Here is a 27,878-nt window from a genome sequence, read left to right as displayed (position 1 = left end):
GGCCAAGGAATGCCATTTGTACCGCAATTCAGATCACCTCAGTATATGGGTCTGCCATTTAATCCCTTTGCCCTTCATCCTCCGTCCTATCCCAGATAGTGTAGAAGTTCTGGCGTTCTGCATCGATCGCTGAGTGAAACTATGGTGAAGCATAGAAGTTGTATGAAACAGCCCTGTATTGGTTCGTTCTGTAAGTGGTTTTGTGTTCATTTGTTTTATGTGATGACAGTTCTTTCGCAATATGGTGTATGGGCAGTTGCCAATCACTTGCATCGATTTGTTGAATAACTTTATAGGGCAGTTTTTATAGTCTGGTCACGTACACATGTTCAGCCAAGTGCCGCAATGCTTGCAATCTGAAACATATGCACTGTAACAGGAATTAGCCTACTTTTCAGTTACATAAAACATTCACAAATACCTGCACGATGAACATAAATCACTGAAAGAGCAAAAGCATCACGAGATACCTGCACGAGATGAACGTGCATGAATCCTTTTATTTCACAACGAATGCAGGAAGAGTGTGCTTTTCTATAGACGTTTATTCTATGCCAGAAAGATCAATCATGCTTCTTCAGGTATTGTGACAAGCAACATTTTACGGTCAATGCAATAATATACATGAATAACTACTAGACAAACTTGAAGAGCCATATCCAACATATAAAGTCGATGGTTGTGATTCAGGTATCAGTAACACCGAGGGTAGCTAAACTGTGCATAGCATATACACAAGTCACTGTGGGGACTAAAGCTTTTTTATGGAAAGCTAAGCAAAACCAGTCAGCACCGAACAACTCTCTCTTCTATTTTCGACCATCAGTTTACTACTACAACAGTAACTTCACCGAGTACTACTCTGGCATCAACGGCGGAACACTGGCACGTGATGCTGAGAACGATCATCACAGGACCCAAAATATCGAGGTATGGTAGTGGTACAGGCTGCGAACGGAGCTCTTCGAATTCCTGAAAATGGTTCCTCATGCTGGTTGTTGTTAATTCCTGGCCTGACATATGGAGGTAGCCTTGGGCGTTTATTCTGTTGCTGCAGTTTCCGCCTGCGCTGTTTCCTCTTGCGATTCTTTTTGTTTTGTCCTCTCCTTTTCCGGTTTTGCCACATTTCCCGCTCCGGCGGCTCTTGTTGATTCTGAATGTGCCGATGCTGTGTCTCTTGTGGCTTCTGCTGCTGGTGCTGTTTCTCTCCTGGTTTTGGCTGCAGCCCATGTGGGTTTCGCTGCTGCTGCTGCTGTTCCACCAGTCGCATTTGTGGCCGCTGCTGGTACTCCTCTTGAAAATTCTGGTGCTGGTGCGAACTTGAAATGGAGGCTGAAACACCTGTTAGATTTTGCTGCTTGTTTGCATACTTGTGTAACAACTGGGTAATTTCTTCCTTGATGCTTTTACGCTGAACAGAATCAATATCGCACCCATCAATTGCGCTCCACGAAAATATTAGAGCATCGACCTTCTTTGCCATCGCTTGATTCTGTTCGACGGATGATTCAAAGGCGTTAAAACAGTTGAAAGTGTAATATGTCTATATCAGTGTTGAAAGTACAATATCAATATGTCATTATGTGGACGCAACAATTTATCCAGGAAGTGGTTCTAATTTTTTTGAACATAAAATGAGCAAGCCGACTTTCAAAGCAGGAGGGGTAGGATTGCAGCACTACGTACTATAATTTCACTACATTATACGAAGAAAGGCCAATATCTGACCCAAACAGGGCCCAAACCTAGATTGGTGCGTGTGCACATCCAAACCTATCTTAGCTCCTCAGCTGCACTGCTTTAAGAATTGTGAAAAACTTGCTTCAGAAAACCATGAAAAGCACGCTGTATTTTATTTTCCAAATCCAGGACTTCACAAAGCTAAAAAGGACTACAGGTGTGATAAATGGACAATTTCATTTAAGTTGGATTAGCATAACAAGACATCCTTTCCAAGAAACAGAACATACCAGAGACTCCAGTGTATAGCTTTCCTTGCTTAGTATGTCTTCAGCAGTCTTCTTGGCATTCTCAATATAATCATTCATGATGGTAAGTGGAGGATATTTGTCAGTCAAACTGAAAGTATGTGCCAATCTTATAGCATCGAGTGGCTGCCCATTTTCAATGAAATGGTTGATTGAATCTGCAGAAGAATGAGCCAAACATTAGCAACACAGTTGGTAAACCAATGGGATAGTGATTTCCTTCCAGTTCCACAAGCTACTATTGTAATTAGAATTAGAAAATCTGATAGTGAGGTCTGCAGTGTAAAACTACGAATGGTTCAAAAGATGCTCCACAACACGCAATAACTGCAAACACAAATGGAAGAAAAAACAGCAACTCATCATATTTCTGTCAGTAAGACATAAAATCATCCTGCATTAATGTAGACGGTAGATTCAACTTGCAACCACCAAAGTAGTAGACTGACATAAATCATCTAGGTGACGCCATGACTGAACAATATGACACATATCTAGTTATAAATAATCCCAGCTACTTAAGTGATTAAAATGTCAATTTGGCGGCTGCATCAATAAATGTGAATTTCTCACTAAAAAGGAAAGGAAGTGCATAATACTAACAGGAAAAGGAATAGATCAAAATATTCTGCAATTTGCTTCTCAGTGCCACTGCAATCCGGTTCTAACTTGTAGCAAGTAGAAATTGGCACCACACTTAAGTTTAAGCTGTTATATATTGATCCCGGTAATTACCTTGTCTGGCTTCTGTTATCTCCTCTCTTGTTTGTATTCAGGATCTGTGGATATGTATAAAAGGGTACAATACCTACAGGTGATCTCCTATCCTCAACCCTCATGGGCAGAGAGCCATAGACGCATAGTACGATAGAGGACAGAAAAGAATGGATGCTAAGGTTCGTGCTTTACTTTTAAGTGTGGTTAGCTGGGAGACAGTGCTTGAGAGCATTGGTTGGCATCCACCTGAAGTGAAGCCTATGCGATTCAGAGCATTCTGATTTCTGAATCACAAGTAAACTACCAGTGTACAAACTACAACGTACAGGTGAACGAACGTTCATCTGCGCACACAGAGCCTTAGATATGAGACAAGTAAATTCATCATTAAGAGTCGAAGTCGAGGAACATGTACCAGTCATCTTTCCGATGAGGCCAAGACGCTTGCAGAGCTCGACGCAGTTGTCCTTCACCTGGGGCGCGATATTGTCGAAGAGACGGAGGATCTCATCAGCATCGAACTCCGGGACAATGTTGTAAGAAGCAATGAAGGTGAGAAGGCCCCATCCGGCCATCCCGCCGATGTCCCTGCCACCCGCACCCGCAGGCCCCGCGACCACCATCTCCTTCCAGTGCCCCGCCAGGCGCTTTGCCTGCGCCAGCGCGTCCGCCGACGGCGCCGCGAGGCGGGGCGCGCACTCGATCATCGCGACGCAGTTTGCCCACCACTCGCTCGCGTCGCGCCCCGGCCCCGCTGAGGCCAAGTCCAAGAAGCCGCCGACGGCGCGGACGAGGAGGACGTGGGGGTCCGGGGCGCCAAGCAGCGCCGGGAGGAACGCGCGGAGGGAGCTCCTGCCGCTGAGGCACAGCGCGTCCACCAGCGCGGAGGGGTCCATGTTCGCGCACGCCGCGGCGACGGCTCGCGTCAGAGCCGACGTCTCTCCGCCGCCTGCGTCGTGCGGATGCTGCAGCCACTCCCCTTCCTCGGCCTCGTCCTCGCGGCGTTCTCTGTCTGCGTTCGCGTTCACGGCCTCCTCCTCCAGCATCTCGATATCGTCATCGCGTTGGTGGGGAGACGCCACGAGTGCGCCCATGGCATCCTCCTCCTTCTCGTCGTCTAGTTGCTCTGGAGCCGCCTCGATTGGCACGGTCTCCACCCCGAGAATGCTCCCCGCTTCGTTAGCTTCTCGGTCGGGACGCGCACTGGATGCCTCCCGGACCTTCCCATCCTCCTCCCCGCGTTCCTGGTGCGACGACGCGTTCCAGCCTTCCTCCGCATTGCTGCTACCTTGTCCCTCCTCCGACGCGCCGCGCCCGACGCGTCGTTCCCGGTCCTGCCCCTCCTTGTCCAGGTGGTGGACGTGGTGAGCAGCGGTGGTTGGACCCCTAGCGTCAGCGGCTGCGGCTGCGGCTACGGCTGCTGCACCGGCAATGGCGTCGGCGTGGGTGGAGTCGAGGTGGCGGAAGCCGAAGCTGGCGGCGATGGAGGCGAGGTGCGCGTCCAGGTCCTCCCAGCGTAAGGGGACGGGGACCGGGGAGCAGGCGACGAGGCGGTCGAATGCCTCCCGGAGGCGGCGCTTCTTGTCCGCGAGCGCGGCGACGGCCGCCTCGAGCTCGGCCTGCGTCGCCATCGCCTTCGCCGGTTGGGTGGGAACTGGAAGCGGCGAGAGTGAGTTGGGCGTTGGTTGCGGCGCTGCGGAGCCGGACTGCATTTCAGTTCGCGTGAGCGTGACCACCTCCACTTGGGCGACGGCGGCGCCTGTATATACAAAATACAAATGTTCCGGTTGGGAATTGGGCGTTCTCGTGCCGCCGATACAAATGTTCCAGTTGGGAATTGGGTGTTCGGCTGGTACAGATTTTCAGCGTAGTTCGATACAAATGTTCCAGTTGCGAATTGGGTGTTCGGCTGGTACAGATTTTCAGCGTAGTTCGACTTATTTCGGTTGATTCATCAGTGTTCTGTGAGAGAGAATAAACTATACCGTGGAGCAGCTTCACAAAAACTGATAGTTTCTGAAGCATCTCTTTAGCTGCTCTTACAACTCCATTTTTTTTTTCCCTGGAGCAGCGTTGTTTGGGTGAAAAACATGAATCATAGGTGAAAAACGTGGAACACAGCAGTCCTGGTAACAATGACAATTCCTGTTCACTTTCTCCCTAGATTGTGCCTCTGCTCTCTTCCATCGGGTTTGTTCTATTCCACTTTCTTCACTGCTCTCTTCCATCGGGTTGTTCTATGCCACTTTCTTCACTTGCTGAAGTTTGACAGAAGTATGGATTCAATTTGCCACTTTCTTCGCTTACCTAACGTTCAACAGACTGCTATATTGGTTTAAATGATACCACACCTAAATTTCTTAAGTGGATAAATTTTGATATGTTCATGTTTGGTAACCTTTCTCGATAACGCATCATGATAAATAAATGTAACCGAGGATAGCGCATCATGATTCATGATCAATGAATGCAACTTAAGTAAGAGCAGGTAAAAGTTGGTACCGCTGGGACAGGTAAAACGCAAGCCTTCTCATAGTATCATCTTTCATTAAACAAGCAAACTAAGCTCAAAACTTTTGTGGGTTAATTTTGCAACCCCCACTGGGCCATTTCATTTCTGGCACTCGACATGATAATATCACCGATAACATCTACTGTGCCATCAACTAGGAGCCAAAATGTTTCACGAATCATCGACTCCAGTCATCGGTTCATTATCCTTGGCTTCATCCCCGCCATCTTCATTCATCCGCGTGCGCACCATTGCTCTCACCGTACTCATCAGCGGCCGATGCGTCCTCCATCTGATAATCCACCTTGAAATCATAGTCCGCATCCATGTCGTTCAGCACACTGAACTTGTTCGCCTTGCGCCGTTTCTTCTCTGCTTTCCTTTTGCGAGGATCGAGTATGCCCTCGGCAGTGTACAACTTGTCGTTCTGTGTGCTAGCACTGGCTGCCTTGCTTCCTTCTGAGTCATTCACGTCAGACATTTGCTCCTCCCGGCTTTCCTGGACTGGTTCGCTTGGTTTCTTGCCATCCTTGTTAGTGCAAAACAAGAGTTAAATAACAAGGCCGAGCACAATGTTCCTAATGCACTCATGTTTTGCTTGCAGCAAAGCATATTGGTATGAAATTTTTACATATGAATTATGTAGTTCAAATAGAACCTAAGGTTGACTTCTACAAGAGTTTTCACCAGAGACAGAGTGGTGAACTACATAGATTATCTTAAATAATTCTGTTGGTCAATAGATTCAAATGAAACCTCCTAACATAAGCGTATAGAGCTGAGACCGAATCAGTGACCATGCGAAAACAATCTCACAAAAAACATTTACTTTCAATGAATGCAATGCATCTGGCCATCACAAGGAACAAAACAGATAACTGGTAGCAAGATGGCATAAAATCTACAGGGGTTACCATGTTAAATCCACTTAATTCACGGAAAAACGCTAACTTTAAGATTATTACCTCTAGCATCTCTTCATCAATCCCTGGTGGAGTATTAGGAGGAATCTCAACGTGATGGAACTCCTCAATGGACTTCAAACCACCAATATATGAAGACTCAGCTTTGTAAATTTCATCAATATTAAATTCCTTCCCATCTTCTGTTATAATTACTGCATCTGAGTCCTCCCCAGCATCTCTTTTAGGTGGCAGTGTAAAATATGGTATTTTACCTAAAAAAGAGAGGATTAGGTCACTGGTCACAAGAATTTACAAAGTTCATGACAAAAATTATCAGGCATACCTTCATTCCAGTCATGAAGCACAATTCTTGCTGCAGCTTCAACATCCACTACACCACCCTTTTTCAATTTGCCCCGTACAGTTGCTACTTTCTGAAGGAAATCATCAACTGAACTGAAGTTTGGAACCTTGTACAGAGATAACAACTTCTCATGTGGGCAAATACTTAGGATCTCCTTAACTACAAACATCAAAAACAGAGAGAAGCATAGAACATGTCAAGTATTGCACTTCTGGTCACGTAATATACTAGATTATTGTCAAATGGTACAGTATCTAAAGAGTAAAATAATAAGAAGGCTATAGCTAGAATAAATAAATAAATAAAAACTTCAACAGAGCTAACAGAAGCCCTTACCAGGAGTGACTGGATCTTCCATTTTCTCAACTCTTTTGCAGTTTCGAAGGGCTACAGACACACCACTGTTGGAAGATTTGAGCATAACAACACCAGGGCAATCCAACAACTTCACCTTCTTGTCTAATTGAACTTCTTGCATTGATCTAGTAACCCCTGGAGTGGAACCGACATTAACCACTCGGGACCTCTTCAGGCTGTTGATCAGACTGCTCTTGCCAACATTAGGAAGTCCAACAATACCCACCGTAATTGCCAGTTTGAGCTGCAAGTCACCAATAACAAAACTTAACAAAGGAAGAACAAAAAAGGCAACTCTATATGAACACAGACATGGCTACAAGAGCAGTAAAAAAAAAGGTAACACTGAAGCATAAGAAGGTAATAACTGAAGACAGAAAAAACAGGCCTACTTATAAAACTGGCATGATAAGATACAGCACACAAAGTAAAACTATGTGCATGAAGTCATTAGGTTCATATATCTTAGGAAGCTGTTCTCCCTTCAAACATAAAAGGATTCTATTAATCATATTCGATAAAAGGAAATATGCACATAAGCAAGGAAAATAAGCTGAAGGTTCAATTATTATAATATAGTCAAGTAATGAAGCATGCATGATGTTGTAGAACAACGATAAAACATTCTAACTTAGAATGTCCATACAATAATCAACTTGTGAGACAGATGAGAGATGACCAAAACTATATATGCATAAACATCATCTGAAAACGGTAGGATCATTTACCTCATGGCTTCTGGAATAATTCTTGAGCAATCTGATTAGATTCTCAGCACCAAGACAATCACTACTTTGTGGGATGTTACTTGTTTTATCAAGTTTTGAAGATTTCCATCCCAGCTTGGTCCTCTGCTCTTGGGTATTGCACTTAAATGCAACTGTTGGCAGTTCTTCTCTTAGATATGTAAGCCACTTCTCCACCGCCTCCTTGGGAACAAGATCTAGAATTCAAGAATCATAAGTTGAGATGTAGGATGGCATAACCACCATAAGAGCAAACTTTAAACATAACAAAAATTGCATAATACCTATCTTGTTGAGAAGTAGTACAATCCGTTTACTTGGATCAGCCTTCCTAACCATCTTTTCCATGTCAATGCAACGGGTGCCTAGTGGATCCCTTGCATCAAGAACCTCAAGAATCACATCGGAAGCTTCAATTACTTTAACAAGCTCCTTGTAGAAAGACCTCTCTGAATGATCTGGGACACATTTAACATCTTTAGTCAATAATGTAACTGCATGCGGTAGGCCAATTTAAACCATAAGTGAGAGATGAGAAACTTACCATTGCTCTTTGCCACTGCTAAAGGAGCATTCTCCTTTGCTGCATCCTTTGCTGCAAACTCACTGCCCTGCGCGGAAGCTGCAGATGCCAAATTAGCAATGTCCTCATCCTCAAGCAATCCTAGCTTCCTCTTCCGAGCCTGAAAAAGGTAAGTGTCTCATTGTTTAACCACCACAACGAAAATGATATAGATGTATCTATAAAACTAAACGAAGAACATAAATAGACCTTAAGGACACATACTTCATCTACATAACCTAACAAAGGGTGACAATATTTAATCATTGCTCGGTCAAGTCTATGTGAAAGTTCATGATCCTGACAGAGTGAGCCTAAAATGTAAAGTGTAAAGACCCAAATAAAGGACGATCACCAAGCTTGTCTGGATCAATAACCAGAATTTCGCAAGAGAACACAATTATACATACAGCAATATTGGTTCTAACAAGCCTTCGATTGTAATAAGGGACAATAAGGGTTGGGACAAAAGCTATCATGGCAGATACCAACGATAGCAAGCCATCAACCAAATGGTAACTATGTACACTACCAATATAGGGAACGATCTAAGAAAGAGTTAATCTCTATAACACGAATCTGCAGGATAAACCACGGGCGGGTAGCGTATCCACAGGGTGAGTTGCTCCATCAACTACTTTCTTTCTTGATTCGTCCTTTGTTATTTGCATTCTCAGCACCTCAAGTCCTCAAGGATACTTGCGATTTGCATGAGCAGGTTGACCTGTGGCTAAAGGGGAATGGGCATGCACGCCCATGCTTGGCAGAAGCGTTATCACAGCACAAGCGGGTATGGACGGGCAGGACACATGCCCCCTGTATAACTGTGACAATGAGTGGCAACGGTGTCATCCATGTTATCTCCTTTCTGGATGCCCGCTAGGCAATGTACACATACATCCTTATTTCCAGAGAATTAGGGTGAAATTGTAGTCCCGTGGCAATTATTTTAGATTGTGCTATGATTTCCGTGCTTAAATTTCAGTTCATCTAGCATTTGGTTGGCAATCAAGATTCTATCAAGATTCTATTATATGTTTTGTACTCCGATTTTACTCTTGTGACGAGATCTGAGATCGTCATTCGACAACATCAGTGAACATAATTTTACTTTTGTTATGCAATGACATCATCGTAACATAAATAATACTACTAATGTTAATAATGTTATCCTATCTGGTGAAGCAAAGCTTTCCATTTCAATCATGATGAACATAACTGCTCACAATGTTTCTTCCATGTAGATTGCATGCCAAAAATTTCTTGTCTGTTGCAGTCATGTAGAATGGTGTTTGTGTGGTGTCAGTATAACCCTAATGTTGCATGATCTTAGCTTGCATAGAGTTTTATACTATCTAAACCAAAGTCAGCAGAAAAGTAATGCTCTTCAAGACACCAAAGCATCGTGAGAAGGAAGAGAATAAAAAGATAGCAACACCGCGCCACGGGTTTTCTAGTTTCACAAGGAAACTGGAGGGACAGGAAGGTGGATTAGGCTTGCAATTTAACGGAATGAAGGTGGATTCGGCTGTAAGGCTGAAAAACTATAACAGCAGGTGGGAAGGTCAGGTTGGTGCAGGGCAGACATGACATACCCTCTCCTTGCGCGCCTCCTTCTTGAGCTCGAGCTCCTGGAGCGCCAGCGCGCGCCGGGCCTCGAGCGCCTTGAGCTCCTGCTCCTTGAAGGGCCACTCGTTGGGGATCCCGGGGTCCTTCTCGACCTTCTTCCGCTGGCCAGCCTTGCCTTCCTTCTTGGCCTCCTTGCGCTTCTTGCGGTGGTGCTCTTTCACCTTGCGCAGCACCTTGTGCTTCTGCTTCAGCGTGACGCGCTTGCTCTTGCTCTTCTTGCTTCTCTTCACCATCTCGCCGACGCTTGTCGAGGCGGAGTAAGGAAGGAGCCGGCGGCCCTGAGGTGGAGAGGAGAGGAGAGGAGAGTTGGTCGGGGCTCGGGAGGGGCGACTTCGGCCGCAGTGGTTTGGCGGCGTCAAGGAGAGAGGAGTTAGGGTTTTAGAAGAAGGGCGTCGATACTGGATAGGCCTGAAAAGGGCTCCGCTGCTAAAATGAGCCCATGGAGCGAAGCGGGCCGAGCCCAAACAGAAGAGCAGCGGCCTGCATTAATTCTCCCATGAAGGGGGTATTTTGAAGTTGAAAATAATGTTGGATCAATAAATGATCTCCTATTGAGTTGCTTAAGTTAAGCACCTACTACTAACCTGCCACGGGTGTTAATAGATCTTTGGTGTGCATCACGCTCTTCTAATATGGCCTCGTGCTAGGGATTACAATGGGTACCTGAAATCTGATAGGTTTACCCGCGAAAGAGATGGGTATGGAAAAAGATTTATTCAACCATACGCTAATGAGTAAAAATCTCTACCCATCGTGTAAGTGGGTACGGGTATAGAAACATATATTACCCTTACCCATGTGCCCGTGGGTAATTTATATTTGTCTTAGCAGCACATGTATCTTCATTAATTACTATAACACACACATATATCAAATATATTTACGCCAGGCCTAAATATTTCAAGTCTGAACGCAAAGTTTATTAGGAAAAAATACTATTAACCTCCCTCAGTTATCGCGGTCGTCTAATTTTTCTTCCTAAACTATAAAACTAGTTTTTTTACATCCCTCAACTTTTAAAACCGTTTATTTTTGCACATTGAATGGTTTTGATGGTAATTTTGCTAATGCATCGCCACGTTAGAGGTGGCCAAATTGGACTAAGCTGAAAGCTCATGAGGTAAATCTGACTAGAAATATTTTTAAAAATATCGACAAAACATAAAAATATATTTCTCAAAAAAATGGAAAATAATGCAATTAAAAATCCTAGAATCTGATTTAATCTTAGAAAACCCAAAATACGAGATTTTGATAACCATATATTGATATCACTATTGGAGTTCCTCATTAGGGTTAGTGTAAGGGGAGACGATGAAACTCCACTTCAGCTTAGAGCGGCTCTAGTATGTTTGAGAACCTAACCATGGTCTGAGCTGGATGTTCTTACAAAGCACATTGCAGGCATCAAAACCAAGGAGGTGAGAGGAAAGACGGCACATGTTTCGTGCTCGAACCGTGGGCAGTAGAAAATCGAAGAGTGAAATACAAAATGGGTCCTTAATATTTTTTCACACATTCTTATCTAAGTCAACTCTCGAAGTGATCAACTAGCTTCTTCAATTTCTAAGTGATTCGTTTGAAATGTGAATTCAAGTCCATGATTTTACCTAGAGTAAACTTAGAATGAACAACCACTTCAAAAGTCGAAGAACTCATATGATTGATTGCTTTGAGAGTTCATGAACCCAAATGAAAATATGAAAAAAAAACATAGAAATGCACAATGTATTTTACTGAAAATCGAATCAGAGCTTCTAGGCGGGGGTCCCTTGATGCTTACATATAATTTTAACCTTGCCAGTAGTCAGACTCGTTTAAAGTTAGGACTGGAGCTGCCCTAAGTAGAGTTGGAGACTGGCTATGGTATGGGCAGGAGATACAAAGCAACCTCCCGTTCCATGGACGCACACGGAATATCAGATTCCAAGTCCACTCCATTCTGAGTCGATCAGTTTCATCTTTCAGTTTTCACCGCTAGATGCAAGTGCAAGGTGAATGAAGTATCCCTTTTATCTTTTTTCTGCTTTCGTGCAATTCTCGAAAAGATAATTACGTGTGTGCCAAAGGACGACAGATATTTCAGAACTTCATCGTCACTGCATTTTCACAACGACGACCGTGATGCCTGAGCTGTTTGGTCCAGACTCTAGATAGCGTTGGATTTGGGCGGGGCGATCTTTGCCTCCACCTGGCAGCCGGCCATTGGGCGCCCCGACGCGCGATATCCAGAGAGGCGCAGCGGCAGCCAATGGCCTGGGCACGAACGTGGCGCGTCGCGCGTCCACCAGTCGCGCCGCGCACCGTTGAGCCGTCGACCCGTCGTATAAAGATCTCCTCACCACACCGGCCATTCCCACCACTCAGCTAGCCGAACATTCTCACCACCGGACGGACACACACACAGAACGACGATGGCCGCGTCGGCGCTTCACCAGACCACCAGCTTCCTCGGGCAGGCCCTGGTCTCCCGCCCCGCCACCGGCGCCGATGCCGGCGGCCGCATCACCATGCGCCGCACCGTCAAGAGCGCTCCCCAGAGCATCTGGTACGTGCTCTCTGCTTTGCACTCTTCCCTTGTGTCATCAAATCAGCTCGCTGAGAGTAACTGACATGCATGCATGCATGACCTGCTATGCAGGTACGGCCCTGACCGTCCCAAGTACCTCGGCCCGTTCTCGGAGCAGACGCCGTCATACCTAACCGGCGAGTTCCCCGGCGACTACGGGTGGGACACGGCGGGTCTCTCCGCGGACCCGGAGACGTTCGCGCGGAACCGTGAGCTGGAGGTGATCCACTCGCGGTGGGCGATGCTGGGCGCGCTGGGGTGCGTGTTCCCGGAGATCCTGGCCAAGAACGGGGTCAAGTTCGGCGAGGCCGTGTGGTTCAAGGCGGGGGCGCAGATCTTCTCAGAGGGCGGCCTCGACTACCTGGGCAACCCCAACCTGGTGCACGCGCAGAGCATCCTGGCCATCTGGGCGGTCCAGGTGGTGCTCATGGGCTTCGTCGAGGGCTACCGCGTCGGCGGGGGCCCGCTCGGCGAGGGGCTCGACAAGGTGTACCCGGGCGGCGCGTTCGACCCGCTGGGGCTCGCTGATGACCCGGACACCGCGGCGGAGCTCAAGGTGAAGGAGCTCAAGAACGGCCGCCTCGCCATGTTCTCCATGTTTGGGTTCTTCGTGCAGGCCATCGTCACCGGCAAGGGCCCCATCGAGAACCTCTTCGACCACGTCGCCGACCCCGTCGCCAACAACGCCTGGGCGTACGCCACCAACTTCGTCCCCGGCAACTAAGCTGGTCGAGCGAGCTGAGCCGCGCCATTGCATGCGTGTCGTCAGATCGATCCACCCGTCCGTCCGTCTCCGGCGAGCGAGGTCTCTTGTACTCTACTTGTTTCAGTCGTAGGCCGGCGTGTAGTAGTTGCACGAGATCGATGTAAACTAAGCACAGACGCATGTATCATCAGTGGATGAATCTATCTGTCGATGGTCTGTACCATTCATTTTTCAACCAGTCATCGTCACTCCGATTCGTCGCTCCATCGATAGGCCATTGACCTTTTCTGGAGTAGTAACATGAATCCATGACGCAAATATCATCCTGTTTGATTTCCGTTTTACGTTTCTGGTATTCGTGTCTTAGTGGCAGAGGAGACTCCTCTCCCCCATTGCGCATGTGCGAGACTAGGTTGGCAGGTGGTTGCCAAAGCAGAGGCACTTTGGTTAGAGGTGCGTTGCTGACAGAGGCGAGTGTGCACGACAGAGGTGGCATTGGCATGGAATGTGAATCAGACTTTCCGAATAGAATTCCTAACCCTTTTTGCTGGGGCAATTATTTTCCATACAAGCATGCATTCATAGTACATAATTACGAATATTGTATACTTGTTTTCAGTCTAAATTAAAAAGGAAACACCGAGGACGTAAATGTAACAACTAAACCTGGCGAAACATTGGTGTGAAACTCAAAAGGTTGGGTGTGAGTTGCCTGTTTGTGATATTTGTGATAGTATGAATTCACGAAAATCCTATGTAGGATTACGAACTGTACCTAGAGTATGTCTCACAACCTGGTTGACACCGAACTATTCATCTTTATCTTGACTTTGCTCATCTTCAACAATCATGGTGTGTATGATGACATCGTCATGAACTGACATTATTTCTCTTGGTGTCTTTTATCCGAGAGATAGACTAGTCCACGAACAATGGCAAAATGAGATTGAAGAACTCCACCCATTGAGGATATATGCCATCTAAAAGGTAATACCCCATTGTATAACTTTTACCTTTAACGGTAAAATTGACTTTTCGAACATCTCCTTCAGCTAGCTTTGCAAACAGACAAGAACAATGAAGAACATTGGTATCATTGCATGACTGGTAAACCAAAGACAACATGTCAAATCCAAATATCTTAAGCAACAACAGCTTCAATGATTATTTTTGGCTCATGCACATGCCCAGTATATTGACCATGCCATGCTGAAGGATGGTTCCTCCAATTCCAATTCATGTAATCCAAAGTACCAAGCATGTGGGAAAACCTCTCCACTTCCCGATTGCAAGTAATCTATCAGTGTCATTCTCATTTGGAGATCTAAGATATTCTTATCCAACACTTCAACAAAACCTTGTCAAACCTTCTAAGACTCTCTATGACACTACTTTCACCAATACGATTGTATTGATCAAAAAATCAGTCGGTACTTCATGACTAATCATCATGATTTGTCCTCCATGACTAATCATTAATGTTGCATTAATCTTTTTTGCAAACATGGTAACCCAAGCTGCCCACTTATGACATATATCTCTTTTTTCCACAAAGTATAGGAAGAAATAGAGAACAATCCATGCTAAGGCGCCTGAGCGACAAATAAAAAAAAAAGAAAATATGGATATAGACTGGATTTTTCATAAAACATTCAATGACCGCTTTCTTAGTCCAAATGAATGTAATGATGCCTAGGTACAAATCCACCCATTTGTGAAGCGTGGAGAGATTGCTATTGAGTGTGTTCTTAGCGTAATATAGTTAGGATTAGGTCTATATAATAATAATCATCATCATCAGACGAGGAAGAGGAATGCAATCGAGTTAGATAACTTTATTTCTGGTGGAAAAGGAACAACACAATGAAAAAGTATAATGCATGAATCAAGTGAAGAGCACACATATAGAGAGAGGTGAAAAATATATCTGTTGGAGACAGAGATTGCAATATAGACATTGAAAGGGTGACAGTTCAAATACAACCGTTGCAAATTATTTGATATAAAATATTTTGTTAAATATTTATCAGTTAAAAATTAAAGCCTTTTCAAAAATACAAATCTAAAACAATGCTGTTTATATACAAATAGAATACTTGTAAACTTGGTAATATTATGTATAAAATACAGCTAAATGGAATATAGGAGGCTGAAATGAGAGTTTTTTTTTTTGAGCAACGAAAATGAGAGTTGGGCTGGAGTGTGATGAAAAGTGCTGAAATCTGGATGAGGTGCTACGGCCCAAATTGGATGCTTCGGCCTTCGATTGTGGAGTTGCCAAGGGCCCAAGGCTGAAGGCGCAATCTCACTCACCGCAATCCCTCCCGCCGCCGGCCGCTCCCGACGCTATGCTCCGCCTCCGAAATTGCATTCTTCCACATCTACTCTCCTCGTCCCGCGGCTCTACCTCCTGCATCGCCTCCTCTCCGGTTCCGCGCCGCCGCGAGCAACCCCTTCACGGTCGCCGACTACCTCCGTCGCCAGATGCGGCCTCTCCGGAGTGCAGGCCCTCAAGGCATCCAAAAGTATCCCCGGCATCAGGTCTCCCTCGAAGCCCGACGCCGTCCTCGCCTTCCTGGCCGGCTTCGACATCTCCGGCACCGACCTCGCCACCGTTGTCGCCAAAGATCCCAGACTCCTCTGCGCCGACGCGGGGAAGACCCTGTCCCCCCGCGTCGCCGAGCTCCGCAGCCTCGGCCTGTCGAGCCACCAGGTCGTCCAGGTAGTACTCGCCGCCCAGACCGGGTTCCGCAGCCGCTCGCTCCGCCGCAATTTTGAATTCTGGCTTGGGGTCTTCGGCTCCTTCGACGAGCTCTTGCGGTTCGTCAAGATGAACGGCAGCCTCCTCAGCGTCAGCCTCGAGAAGGTTGCCAAGCCCAACCTGGCCCTCCTTCAGCGATGCGGGATGTAGATTTCCGATATTCCCAACACTTTCTTGTCCCGGATACTTGTCAGGAGCACTAAGCACCTCCAGGAAACTCTGGCACGCGTTGCCGAGTTGGTAATCCAGCAGGGCTCGTGGGTGTTCCCCTTCGCGTTCACGAGGTTTGCGATCTTCAACCGTGAGAAGCTGGATAGTAAGATACAGCTGTTTGAGAAGCTTGGGTGGTCGAGGGATGATATAGCATCAGCAGTGAGAAAGGCGCCAAATATCCTGAACTTAGCTCCGGAAAGGGTTCATAAAAACTTGGATTTTCTAATGGGTGATGTTGGGTTGCAGATGCCAGACATTGTGTATCGGCCAGTGTTGCTATTGTATAGTGTGGAGCGTCGGTTGTTGCCGCGTTATTACTTGATGAAATTTCTCAAGGACAGGGGATTGCTGACTTCTAGTTTAAGCTTCAGTACTATTGCATTGATGGGCAATGATAATCTTCTGGGTAAACTTGTGCACCCTCACGAGATGAGTGTCCCAGGTCTTGCTGCTGCTTATGCTTCTAGCTGCACTGGAAAACACCAATGGGAGCTCCTTGGCGACATGACAAAGGGAAAGAGGAAGAGCTAAGACATGTTCTGGTAACTAGTGCTGTATAGAATCTCTTCTAAGGTTTGCCATCCTCATTATTCATTCTTGCAACTTCTTCACATTTTGGTATGAACATCTTTACCGTTACTTTGTTAGTATCTAATGAATGGCAGTGTTCTAGTTCTGAAATTCCATCTAGCTAGATCAGTAGATATGTAAAGTGCACTAAAAAGGGTGGTAATGTATTGGCTATTGAGTTGTTTCCTTTGGTTCTTAACAGTAGATGTTTGTGTGTTCTTTCTACTGTATTTGGGTGGACTTTGTACTTTGCTTTCCTTGTATTTTTAGTTTTTGAAACTGGCTAGTGTTTGAAATTGTCTGTATAATACTAAACTGGAATTCTGGAAATGCTGTTGTTGTTTTTTTGGAGCCAAATTGTTAGCGAGATTTGTTTTTATTTGGCTTCATATAAAACCAAAGTGAAGCTAGTCATATGCCTTTGGATAGAAGTTCTACAAATTAGAGATTCATGATCATTAGACGTGCGGTGATTTGATTTTCAGTTGGCCTTGGTGCCCATGTGCCATGATGGTGCTGCTGTTGGTTTCGTCTGGACCAAATTTTGCACCTATATTTTTCTTTGGCTTTGTACAAACTATACTTATTTCCTGAAATGTTGTTAGACAGGCTAGATGATTATTTTTACGCTAAAATGTTTCTTCTGTCGCTCAAACAATATTATCAATTAAACATGACTTGCTGTTTTATAGACCACATACATGAAGAAGGGTATAAATGTGGACAGTAGGAGGCTAGGAGCAAAGGATGATGAATCATGCCTCAGTGCTGGGATGGGGTTGGTTAAAATACAGGGAATTCTCTTTGTGTGTATGTGTGTTGTAGAACATTTTTTGTTTTATAATATTTTTAAATTGAAAAAGGTTTGCAGCACTAACACCAGATGACCAGGATCTCTGATGCTTGTTGAAGATATATATATTATTATAGTATTATTAAATTTCTTTGGCAGCATTAAAGATAGGTTTGTGTTCAATAGATTTTACTCTTTTGGAAGCTAGCATTGATAGTTTAGGGAAATGACTGTGTATATTATTTATGTATGCACTTTGCATGCACTTCTAGCATTCACTATTCATCCTACAAGTGGGAGTAAAAAAAGAATATTAGGGAATATTTTCTAATGTGTTGTTTACAATGTTTGATGTATCGTAATTTCCCCCCGATTTTCAGTCCGCTTGAGATATAGAACAGCATTTTGTACCCAAAATCCACTATATGATCTAATTTGTATGAATTGTTTTTGCCTTTGCCATGCAAATTGGTAGTGACACTACTAATCTCCTCATTGCATTTCAGGTGACCTAACCTATACGTCAATCATCAAAGGACATTGGGTTTGAGGAACTGTATACACCATGAAAGAGGATAGTACTGCATTTGTGTGACTTTGGGCATTAACTGTTACTTCGGGCTTTGCTTTCACCAGGCTCTCGGGGCAATGTGATTTTTTAATACCTTCTAGGTTACTGTTTGACGGCCACGCTGGTTGAGGAAAAAGGTTCTAAATTTTCTCATTTGTATCCTTCAGTGAAAAGCTCAGATGCGGGTGTGGAATTTTTGCAGAAAGCATTCTGAATTCTGATGCTGCTTTGTATAAGTAGGGATTGCGGTTTCTAACCGCCAACAGACTATGGAACTCCAAGGACCTGCTGCAGTGCATTTTTAGAGTTCTGAACTGAGATTGGGTTGGATTATGAAGTTCTATTAACAAATAGATTGCTGGAGGTCTACTATATTTTTCTACAAAAAGGGTCTGGTGATTTCTTTTATATATTTTTTAAATAAAACTACGATATTTTAGAAAACTAATGCCCCTCAACCAAAGCTTCCAAACATGTTTTCACCATTTTTTCCCCAAAAAAAGTGCATAAAAACTATGCGTCCACTCGCCTCTATACGCCATCCTAAGATTGGTAGATGGGTACGTCCTCCACAACTACTGAAAGAAAGAATAGCGTCGTTAATTTTTGTATGAAATAAATACAGAAAAATACATGTATTTGGGCTTAGTGTTAATGGTCCCGTTCGACTTGCTGAATCTTGGCTGAAATTGGCTAAAAAACACTGTTCTGGCTGAAATGGCTGAAATGTTGTGAGAGAAAAATAATGTTCCGGCTGGAAAAAGAAGCCGAACAAGTCGGATATGGGGTAAGTGGAACAGGGCCAATGTGAACTTAGACCTGACTGCTACATTGCACCGCAAGAAACCCTATTGTGCTCAAAGTATATCGAGGTAATATCTTTTTAGTGTTGGCCTAATTAATGTAGCGTTTTTTTTAAGAATTACACGGTACAACGTAAATGTTAACAACACGCATGCACACTCACCCCTATGAACACACGAACGTTAACCATAACTGAGCTGGCAGATCTCGAGATTTACAAAGTCACCACGGGTGTCTCGCTGTCGACAAAAATCCTAAAATAAATCCAGAAAAATACGAGCACCTGTGCTAAGTCAAGAACTTAAACCCGGATGAGCAGGTTCCACCATAAGAAACCCAACCAACCGGTCTATGATGAGTTCGCTAATTAGTGTAGCATTTTAGATGCTACTAGTTCAGGTGTTTGTTAACACCGTACATGTCCTTGTGTGAAAGAAATAAAACGGCCCATGCGCGCGCTCTCGCTCTTTGCTCCTGTGGTCCTACTGCGTGCCCACCTGCGTTGCTCGCTCCCGCGTCGTCGGGCGTGCCGCCTGCCTCGGCTAGTGCTGGTGGTGCATGACGTCGTGCGCCTCAGATCGGTCCTGTAACACCCATGGTGTTGCATCGCTAATCACTTACTAAATCATGTCATGAGCATCATACTTAAGTGATATTGCATGTGGTCAAATGGATAGACGAAGCATTGTAACTTAAACGAACCATAAAAACGTAAAACGAAAAGTTAGTTCACGATTTATAAAGTTAGCAAGTAAGGCCCCGTTCGCTTTGCTGAAAAAACAAGCCGAAACACTATTCTAGCTGATTTGTTGTATAAGAAAAATACTGTTCCGGCTGAAAAACAAGCTGAAAAGATGAATTATAGGAGAAACGAACATGGCCTAAGGGTGTTAACTAATTTTATTGAGCAAAAACATTATAGAACATGTATGCGGCACTCAAATAAAGTTTGAATTGTGAACATTGTAGAAGGCAATGAAATACTTGGTGTTGATAAATAATATTGTTAAGTACTATTTTCGATAGCTTGGAAATGCAACTAGAAATAGAAATTTATTCAACACTTAAAAAAAATTCATGAACTTTTGGTAGGCTAGACATTGCTATGTTTGGTAATTTTTGTAAGAAAATCGAGTTAAGGAATAGTGAAGTATTATGGCTTATTTTAGTAGCCTAATGGACCCCCTAAGGTGTAGCGAAGTTGGTTTGGGGATTGGAGCAACTGGTTAGAGGTTTCGAACGCTTTAAAAACCGTGCACAGCGCGTTCTTGGGCGACTTCCCAGTCTGTGCGCAGTCACCGGGCCCGCTGCCCCGACGTCGCGGTGTCGGCACGTGCACGCACGCGTGTGGCCATGCGCTGGCCAGCCGCAGGCTGCCCGCTCGGGTGCACCAGCTAGACGTCAACGCGAGCCGCCGCGCCCCACCCCCCTGCGCCTAGTTGCCCACCACGCTCTGACGCTGCCACTGCCGTCCCGTCACTGCGTTGCACACCTGATCGCTATGCCGTGCCTCGCTGCCACTGCACCGCCATGTGCTCCTGCACCGCGTCGTTGTTGCCTTGCTGCCGCGCACGTGGGATGCCGCCCTGTGGTGCCTCGGCCCGCCATTAATGGCATTGCGGCACGTGGGTCAGAGCCAGCCATGGCCGCTTGCGCCAAGCGTGTGTACCCCCGTTGCGACGCCCGTGTCCCGCCAAAGAGCACCAGCCGCGTCACTGCTCAACGTTGTTTCCACCGCTGCGCCCTCCCCTGCTTCCCACCACGGTCACGTCGTGACCCCGGTGAGCCAGAGCGCGGGAGCTTGCCTTAAATCTCGCGTGCTTGTGTCTCCGCCTTTGCGTCCGTGTGCCAACCGTCCCACCCCGCCTTGAATTACGTCACGACGTGCTTCAATTTGGAGTTTTCCCTCCGCCGTGTCATTAAGGCCGGGTTCAGCCGTGGCCGAGGGCAATCACTAATCGCACCATCCCACGCCCAACCAACTACTCCACGAGCTTTACCTCCACCTCCACTGCACCCTGTGCGCCTCACTTGCACCTCTACCGCCTTGCCGGTGCTGCTGACGTGGCTGTGCCGTCGTGTAGCACTGCCGCCTCCCGTCGACCGCTCGTGGCCAGCCCTGCTCGGGGTATCTCTGACCGAACCATCACCGCAGCCGCGATCAGGGTAAGCTAGTGATGCTCTCGTGCTAGCTAGTAGCTGCGCGGTGGTCTAGGGTGGCCGATACGGTCACGCCACCGTCGCATGCGGCCGCTTACCATGGTCGTCACTCCAGCAAGCTCCGTCGCTACCGTAGCTTCGGCTAGTGTAGGCGCTAGGGCTGTAGGTGTAGGTCGACCCGCTAGCTGGGCCGAGGCAGGTCCCAGTTGGCCGGCGTGGCCGTCCAGTGCCACGTCTGCCGCGCCGACACGCGTAGGGGTGGCCAGGGACATTTCCGTGGTAAAGGCAATAGATTGCAGGGTCCTATTCGCATAGTCTCTCTCTCTCTCGGAAAATAGTGCAGTGGACTATGGGTTGATTCGGTCTTAGCGCGGGGGCATTTTTGCGAAGTTGGCAGCGCGCGGGGGTCGCCTGGTCGTGGGCCTTCTCGTGGTGGGCCGCGTCCGCGCGGGCCGCACGGTGGTGGGCCGCGGAGTGGAATTCGTTTTTCGTTTTCTTAAGGAATTAGAAATACCTTTATATTTTAATTTCTGAGCTAAACTTTGAAAATTAATATCAATTCACATAGATGTCCAAAAATTGTGAAATAAATTTTGTTTAGTTCCAAAAAATGTTGTCTATCTGATGGCATAGTTAGTTTATGCATGTCTGGGTTGATACTGAGGCATATTAAATCAATTGTAAGTGTTTAGTATTATTTAGATTAATATTTGTAGGAATTTTTGTGGCAAATGGGTAATAGTTTTGTCCATGAAATTTTTACAGTAGATTCATTGTATTATTATGTGCTCACTGTAATTTTTGTAGCCTTAAAATAGGTTGATAAATAGGGCAGCTAAGTACTTCTTGTTTTAGTATATAGTAAATCGTTAATAAGAGTAAGAATATATTTTAGTTGTTAAGTAGCACTTGAAGGTGAAATCCTGCCAGTTTGATGGGAATGATGATTAGCTCGGTATCTTAGTCCTTAGAGCTAGCTTAGTGGCTTATTAGATGTATTCTTATTTTAAGAATTGTTGTTGCCTTAATGCTAAGTGTTGCATCATCATCGCATATATGTAGAGAACGAGTTGGTGGAGATCATGATCATAGGAGATCATGAGTTCGAGGAGGTGATTGAAGAGTACGAGGATGAGATTCTCATGTAGGAGGAGGTTCCGGAGCCGCCACTGACTGACTGAGCTGACACCCCGCCTGCCTAAGGCAAGCCTCGGTGCATAACCCTTATTTTGAATAATAATTGGAAATATATATGATGTGCATTTATGTTACATAATTTATATTGAAACTACATGCATAGATATACCTACCTATGAGTCCTACTAGCTTAGATCGAGTAGCTGCTATGCTTAGGTTTTTCGGTAGCGTGAGTAACCTGCCGTTACTCATAATAGGTGATTATTATTATCACTCTCATGATAAAATGGTGAAAAGAAATAGAGACCAGATAGGGATATGGTATGGGTATTGGTGGATGTAAGAGGTTGTGTCCTGCGGCCAACAGAGCATAGCTTGGTTACACTGTTTTCTCTATCCGTGTTGGTTAAGGACCGACCATTGCATTGGATTCTAGTCAGGTCACAGACTTATTATCATGATCACGTACTTGTTTATGGGAGCAGGGAAGGCTCGTTGCTCTCTTGTCGTGGGTTCCGACTCTTTCTAGACCGACTGATTGGAGGCGGAGATGGTGGAGGTCTAAGCACCACACTGAGTCCGAAACTCAGGTGTGGGGGCTTGGAGTCCAAGTTTTGACGAGGACCTGAACCCCTTGATAGGAGAGTGGTGGGTTGGTCCAGCTTGTGCCTGGGGTACAAGTGAGGCGTGTGTTTTGGGGTACCTAGCTATGCACATTGATTCGTGAATCACCGGGTAATCCGGTATGACTTGTCTACAATCTAGCACCGTAGTAAGAACTAGAAGATGAAAGATGGTAAAATGGATCTGTTTGCTCAACTTTTGCTTGAAAGTAGAACAGGTGCCTACCTAGAATGGTTAGATAATAAACTAATCATGACTGTTAATAAGAGACATACATAAAGATTCACTACTAGTATTGCTTTCCGCAAAAAGGACACCCAACAAACCATAAAGCTTATCATATCCTTTGGAGTCAGAAAATTATTCTCACTAGTCGGGTAAGCCTTGCGAGTACATTGTGTACTCAGGGTTTATTTACCGCTGTTGCAGGTGCAGCTTGAAGAGTAGCTACTGTGTGGATGATTCTTCTGGTAGGCACGGATGGATCCTTGTATTCTACCGTTAGATGTTTATTGTAATTTCGTTGTTTAAATTCCTCGCTCTGAACTTGGTACTGTAATAATGTATTTCTAAGAACTCTAGTTGTATGAAATGGACTAAGTATTGTAAACTCGTTCTCATTATTGGATCCTGGAGGAAAAATATGGATTATTCGAGTTCTCCCTTGGGGTGTGCTCGACGGAACCGTCCGATGTAGCTTGTTTTTAGGGTGCTTAGTGTCTGGTGGAAGACGGACGCCTCCGGAAGCGTGCTATTTTGGGCGATTCTGCCACAGGTCCCGGCCGAGACAAGGGTACCCACGAGCGCGGCCTGTGCTGGTGGTGCTCGCGCGCCACCGCTCGTTGTCGGCTCCCACCCTGAGGCCAGAATCAACCGGCCCCGACCTCCCCTCTTCTATGTTGCAAATATATGTTTCAAGTGTTTCGTATGTTTCATAGGTATGTTGCAGGTGGTTCATATGGATGTTGCAAAAGTAGATCGGGATGTTGCATATGTTGCAAGTGTTTTATAGGTATGTTTCAAACGTTTGTTTGAAATGTTTCATCTGTTTTAGACGGGTGTTGCAAGCGTTTTTATCTGGATGTTGCACATGTTTCACACATATGCCGCAATCGAAATGTTTCAGCTGTTTCAGTCTTTTGTTGCAATAAATGTTTTCATGTTGCAAGTTGCAAGTGCTTTATCTGGATGTTGCATATGTTTTCACACATGTTGCAAGTATATGTTCTAAATGTTTCATCTACTTCAGACATATGTTGCATTTCAAGTATTTGTGTTTTAGAGGTATGTTTAGAGTCATGGGGGCATGGCCTGGGCATCGGGGGATGGGGCGTGCAGCGCGCTTGGGGTCCTGCAGACGGGGCGTGCTGCTCCTCATCCCGGTTCCCAGGTACTACCCGCGGAGAGAGAGAGAGGAGGGGGACAAGGGGAAGGAGTGGGGGGGGGGAGCAGGGTGAGGCGGACGGGGACAGGGGGTACGCGTGCGGGGCGGGACGAGGTTGACGGGGACGGATGCGCGCGTGCAGGAACAATAAGGCGCAGCGGCAGGTGCGGGCGGGCAGGCTGGCGACCGTAGGCGGGGTCGCGCGATGGCGTTTTTCTGATGGACCTTTATGTTAGGCCATTTGGTGGGAGTGTGCCCAGGTTATTACCATCCGACGGAATCTTATCTCATCGGACGTCCGGGCGTCAGCAATTCCCTTCCGTCGTCGTACTTGCCGCTTAAGGATGTATAGCATATATAAATGCATAGTTTGGTTTAACAATTTTAATAATTGCCGGCTCATTAGCTAGTGCTCCATGACATGCATTGTGAACAGTATCTATATGCAGCGCATTTCCATGATTGCTTGTCGTTAACACTTGTAATAAGCTTAAGTTCACAGCAGATCGAGTTCGTTATTAAATTTATAAGCAAACGGGACAAGCACATAGACGCTCCATGCACGGATGAATGCATGGTCAAAGAAAGTACCGCGCATCGTCTGTCAACAATTCAACATTGAGCGCGTGTACGTATATATAACGAAGGACGACGTACATATCGTCCTGCCTCGATCTCACTCTTCCAAACCTAATGCGCCATGAACTACAGGTCGATCGGATATGGATGCTAGCTACCACTCTCTCTCTCTCTAACCTAATGCGCCACGAGGTACATACAATGCGGGAAGCTAGAGTTGGGCAGCTTGCGGAGTGTCCTTGCGTACCCAGCTGCATGCATATATATATACCTCACAAACAGTGCCAGACGCAGGCACATTAAAAAGCTGAGACGCATCACAATATATAGTAGGGCCTTGTTTAGTTCCCTTCAAAGTTCCAAGTTTTTTCACTCTCTCTCCATCACATCAATTTTTAAACGCTTGCATGGAATATTAAATGTAGGTAAAAAAAATAACTAATTGCACAGTTTAGTTGAAAATCACGAGATGAATCTTTTGAGCTTAATTGGTCCACGATTGGACAATATTTACCAAATAAGACGAAAATGCTACTATTCATCGGGTTGAAATTTTCTTCAATCTAAACAAGGCCTAGGCGTGCGTGTAGGACCAAGAGCTGTGAATGGTGGACCCGTGCATGCATGCATGTTCCGACCAATTGGCATTGCTGCATGCATGCACAGGAAAATGTAAGCAAATTTTCCTAGGTACTCTCCCCCACCAACAACTAGGACACATCCTCCTCGAGCCATGAACAAAACCATCCATCACCTTTCACTTTTTAAAAAGCAAAAATAATGGGCTTTTAGGTTTACACTTTACTAGCTATGTGTGTCATTTCTCTTCTTTGTGTAGCTGCTAGGACTCATATACTATATGCATATATAATGCATGCATATATGCAAGACGAGACGTGCTTCCATTACATGCACAAATTGACGCATCAAAAGTAATCCTTCCAGTATGTAGGTCATGTTCGGTGATAACTTTTCCCTGTTCCTATACAGTCTCTGCAGAGATTGATGAAGAATAATATGATCAAGCTCATTTAATTTCCTATGGAACGTAACACAATTCATGGAAAACTCCAATGGTTCATGCAATCGTAATGCCTCTACCCACGCAGTCAAATAAATTAAAATGACAGACAGAAAGAAAGATGCATGTAGAATGTAGTAGATGGAGCCATCAATTCTTTCTTTGTTTCCCTTTCGATTTCTCGTCCGCTAGCAGGTGTTGGTTTGCCCCTGCTCCTGATCGGAGACTGTGCCGTGGCCGTGCCCGGCCCCCGCCGTGAAGGTGAAAGCAAGTCGAATAAGAAGACGGGCGGCGCGGCGGTCGTAGGCAGCATGCACTTTGGCAACAAGGGCGGCGCTTTAGGGAGCATGCAACACCCAACCCCCGATCGACGACACGACACCAGCGCAGAGAGCAGAGGCATGCATGCATGCATGCTGCGAGGCGGTTCTTTAGTCGCTTCTAAAATTATGTCACATCAAATGTGTAGATACTAATAGAGAGCATTAAATATAGATTAATTATAAAATCAATTACATATATAGAGGCTAATTTGTGAGACAATTTTTTAAGCATGATTAATCTATTATTAGCACATGTTTACTGTAGCAGCACGAACTAATTAGGTTTAAAAGATTAGTCTTGCAAATTAGTTACAAGTCGTGTAATTAGTTTTGTAATTAGTCTATATTTAATACTCCATATATATATCTAAACATTCGATGTGACAGAAATGTTAGGAAATCACGTAGAAACCAAACACCCCGAAGCCGGCTACCATCTCTCGCATGCAACAATGCATGCATGCTGTGCAGGGTAGTGCACCCACGCATGCCACTCGCGTCCACCGGCTCCGCGACAACGCAGGAACGTCGATAGATGCTAGCTGCAGGCATGGACCCGTCCTTAAACTACTACCATCAGCCTTCCTTTCTAGTTCTAGCTGCTGCACGGCTGCCCGGCCTATCACCACCAATCACCAATCTTCTTCTCTCTGCTGCTAAGCTAGCTCTCGCTCCCATCAATCGATGATCTGCCCTTTAAAAATCACTCGCTCCCATCAATCTACTTCAATTATTGCCGCGCGCGCGCGCCACAAGTTGATCTCCCATACTCTCTATCTCTCTCGATCTAGAATGTTTACAAGATGACCGTGTTTAAATTATTTATTACAAGATGGTCATGTATATTACTCTGACTCTCTCTCTCTCTCTCTCTCTCTCTCAAATAGTCTCTAGTTGTACGTCCATTGTGAACCCATCCCATGCGTCCCTCGCTCTCTCCATGCATGCAAACACACACGCGCGAAGGCATCACCCGGGAATGCATGGAAGCGACAGCAGCGGTAAAATATTGGGGCATGGTCGCATGGAAAGATTAGGTGCGTACGGTCAGGATCGTAGGAATTAGCAGTACATGCACATGCTTATACAGTTATACTATGTTGCATGTTATGGGCTACTATTGGCTATCCAGGATAAACTAAAGCAGTTCAACACTGTATATATGTCGCATCCCATGTATAATATGTCCGGCAGTCCCGTTCCACAACAAACTAGAGATCGTCACAACACAAGACTCCAACTGATCAGTTTGGATGGTAAGTTAATTTAGGGCCAGATTAGATAAGGCTCAGTTACCAAGCTTCTAGTTCTAGGTTAACTACACATAAATTAGTAAACTCAACTCACCACTACATGTTTGGAGCAAGGACACTCTTTACTACACAAAAGATAAATGAAACTAGCTGAAAGGATTAAGATGTCCAAGAGGGAGGAGTGAAATGGGCTAATTCTAAAATTCTTTGCAATAATTAAACCCTACACTTAGCCCACTTCACCTCTTATGCCTAGAATGTGTTCCTATTGTTCTACCGCACAAAAGTTTTGCACCCTAGATTCCAATCCTACTCTAGCATTACAATTCTAAGAATGTAAAGACAAGAATTGAATTGCTCAAATGTAAATGCTTAAAGTAAAGAGAGAAGAAGGAACGCGGCGATGTTTTGCCGAGGTATCGGAGAGTCGCCACTCCCTACTAGTCCTCGTTGGAGCACCCGCGCAAGGGTGTAGCCCCCTTGATCCGCGCAAGGATCAAGTGCTCTCTACGGGCTGATTCTTCGACGCTCTATCGCGGTGAATCGCCCACAACCGCTCACAACTTGAGTTGGGTCATCCACAAGCTCCGTCGGATGATCACCAAACTCCCGATCACCACCAAGCCGTCT

The 27,878-nt window shown here is 45.5% G+C and overlaps 3 protein-coding genes and 1 pseudogene across 3 annotated transcripts; 2 read left to right on the top strand and 2 right to left on the bottom strand.

Annotated features, from left to right (window-relative positions):
- Window positions 1-708: 708 nt before the first annotated feature.
- Window positions 709-4,512, bottom strand: LOC136515340 (uncharacterized). Its single transcript, XM_066508981.1, has 3 exons — window positions 3,121-4,512; window positions 1,971-2,146; window positions 709-1,492 (listed from the first exon to the last, which is right to left on the bottom strand). The coding sequence occupies exons 1-3, from the start codon at window positions 4,415-4,417 to the stop codon at window positions 869-871; spliced, it is 2,097 nt and encodes a 698-aa protein (XP_066365078.1). The 5' UTR covers window positions 4,418-4,512; the 3' UTR covers window positions 709-868.
- Window positions 4,513-5,213: 701 nt separating this feature from the next.
- Window positions 5,214-10,138, bottom strand: LOC136515433 (guanine nucleotide-binding protein-like NSN1). The gene is made up of 8 exons (XM_066509043.1): window positions 9,747-10,138; window positions 8,134-8,272; window positions 7,874-8,047; window positions 7,572-7,786; window positions 6,823-7,087; window positions 6,466-6,645; window positions 6,183-6,394; window positions 5,214-5,746 (listed from the first exon to the last, which is right to left on the bottom strand). The coding sequence occupies exons 1-8, from the start codon at window positions 10,011-10,013 to the stop codon at window positions 5,447-5,449; spliced, it is 1,752 nt and encodes a 583-aa protein (XP_066365140.1). The 5' UTR covers window positions 10,014-10,138; the 3' UTR covers window positions 5,214-5,446.
- A 1,993-nt stretch (window positions 10,139-12,131) lies between these two features.
- Window positions 12,132-13,290, top strand: LOC136515519 (chlorophyll a-b binding protein, chloroplastic-like). Its single transcript, XM_066509107.1, has 2 exons — window positions 12,132-12,328; window positions 12,422-13,290. Exons 1-2 carry the CDS (start codon window positions 12,195-12,197, stop codon window positions 13,071-13,073), a joined length of 786 nt encoding a protein of 261 aa, XP_066365204.1. The 5' UTR covers window positions 12,132-12,194; the 3' UTR covers window positions 13,074-13,290.
- Window positions 13,291-15,403: 2,113 nt separating this feature from the next.
- LOC136483203 (transcription termination factor MTERF8, chloroplastic-like) lies at window positions 15,404-18,288 on the top strand (annotated as a pseudogene).
- The last annotated feature ends 9,590 nt before the right edge of the window (window positions 18,289-27,878 follow it).

This window comes from Miscanthus floridulus, chromosome 1, assembly GCF_019320115.1.
Source record: "Miscanthus floridulus cultivar M001 chromosome 1, ASM1932011v1, whole genome shotgun sequence".
Lineage (NCBI taxonomy): Eukaryota > Viridiplantae > Streptophyta > Magnoliopsida > Poales > Poaceae > Miscanthus > Miscanthus floridulus.
The sequence above is the reverse complement of the archived record's forward strand: the minus strand, read 5'-3'. Positions and strand labels throughout refer to the sequence as shown.

Coding starts and splice junctions, on each gene's coding strand:
- LOC136515340 (XM_066508981.1), bottom strand. CDS start 4,417: ATGCAGTCCGGCTCCGCAGCGCCGCAACCAACGCCCAACTCACTCTCG. Junction 2,147..3,120: donor CCTCATCGGAAAGATGACTG/GTACATGTTCCT, acceptor ATTCTTCTGCAG/ATTCAATCAACCATTTCATT. Junction 1,493..1,970: donor GCTATACACTGGAGTCTCTG/GTATGTTCTGTT, acceptor TCCGTCGAACAG/AATCAAGCGATGGCAAAGAA.
- LOC136515433 (XM_066509043.1), bottom strand. CDS start 10,013: ATGGTGAAGAGAAGCAAGAAGAGCAAGAGCAAGCGCGTCACGCTGAAG. Junction 7,787..7,873: donor ACTACTTCTCAACAAGATAG/GTATTATGCAAT, acceptor CTTGAATTCTAG/ATCTTGTTCCCAAGGAGGCG. Junction 5,747..6,182: donor TTGATGAAGAGATGCTAGAG/GTAATAATCTTA, acceptor TGCACTAACAAG/GATGGCAAGAAACCAAGCGA.
- LOC136515519 (XM_066509107.1), top strand. CDS start 12,195: ATGGCCGCGTCGGCGCTTCACCAGACCACCAGCTTCCTCGGGCAGGCC. Junction 12,329..12,421: donor AGCGCTCCCCAGAGCATCTG/GTACGTGCTCTC, acceptor CCTGCTATGCAG/GTACGGCCCTGACCGTCCCA.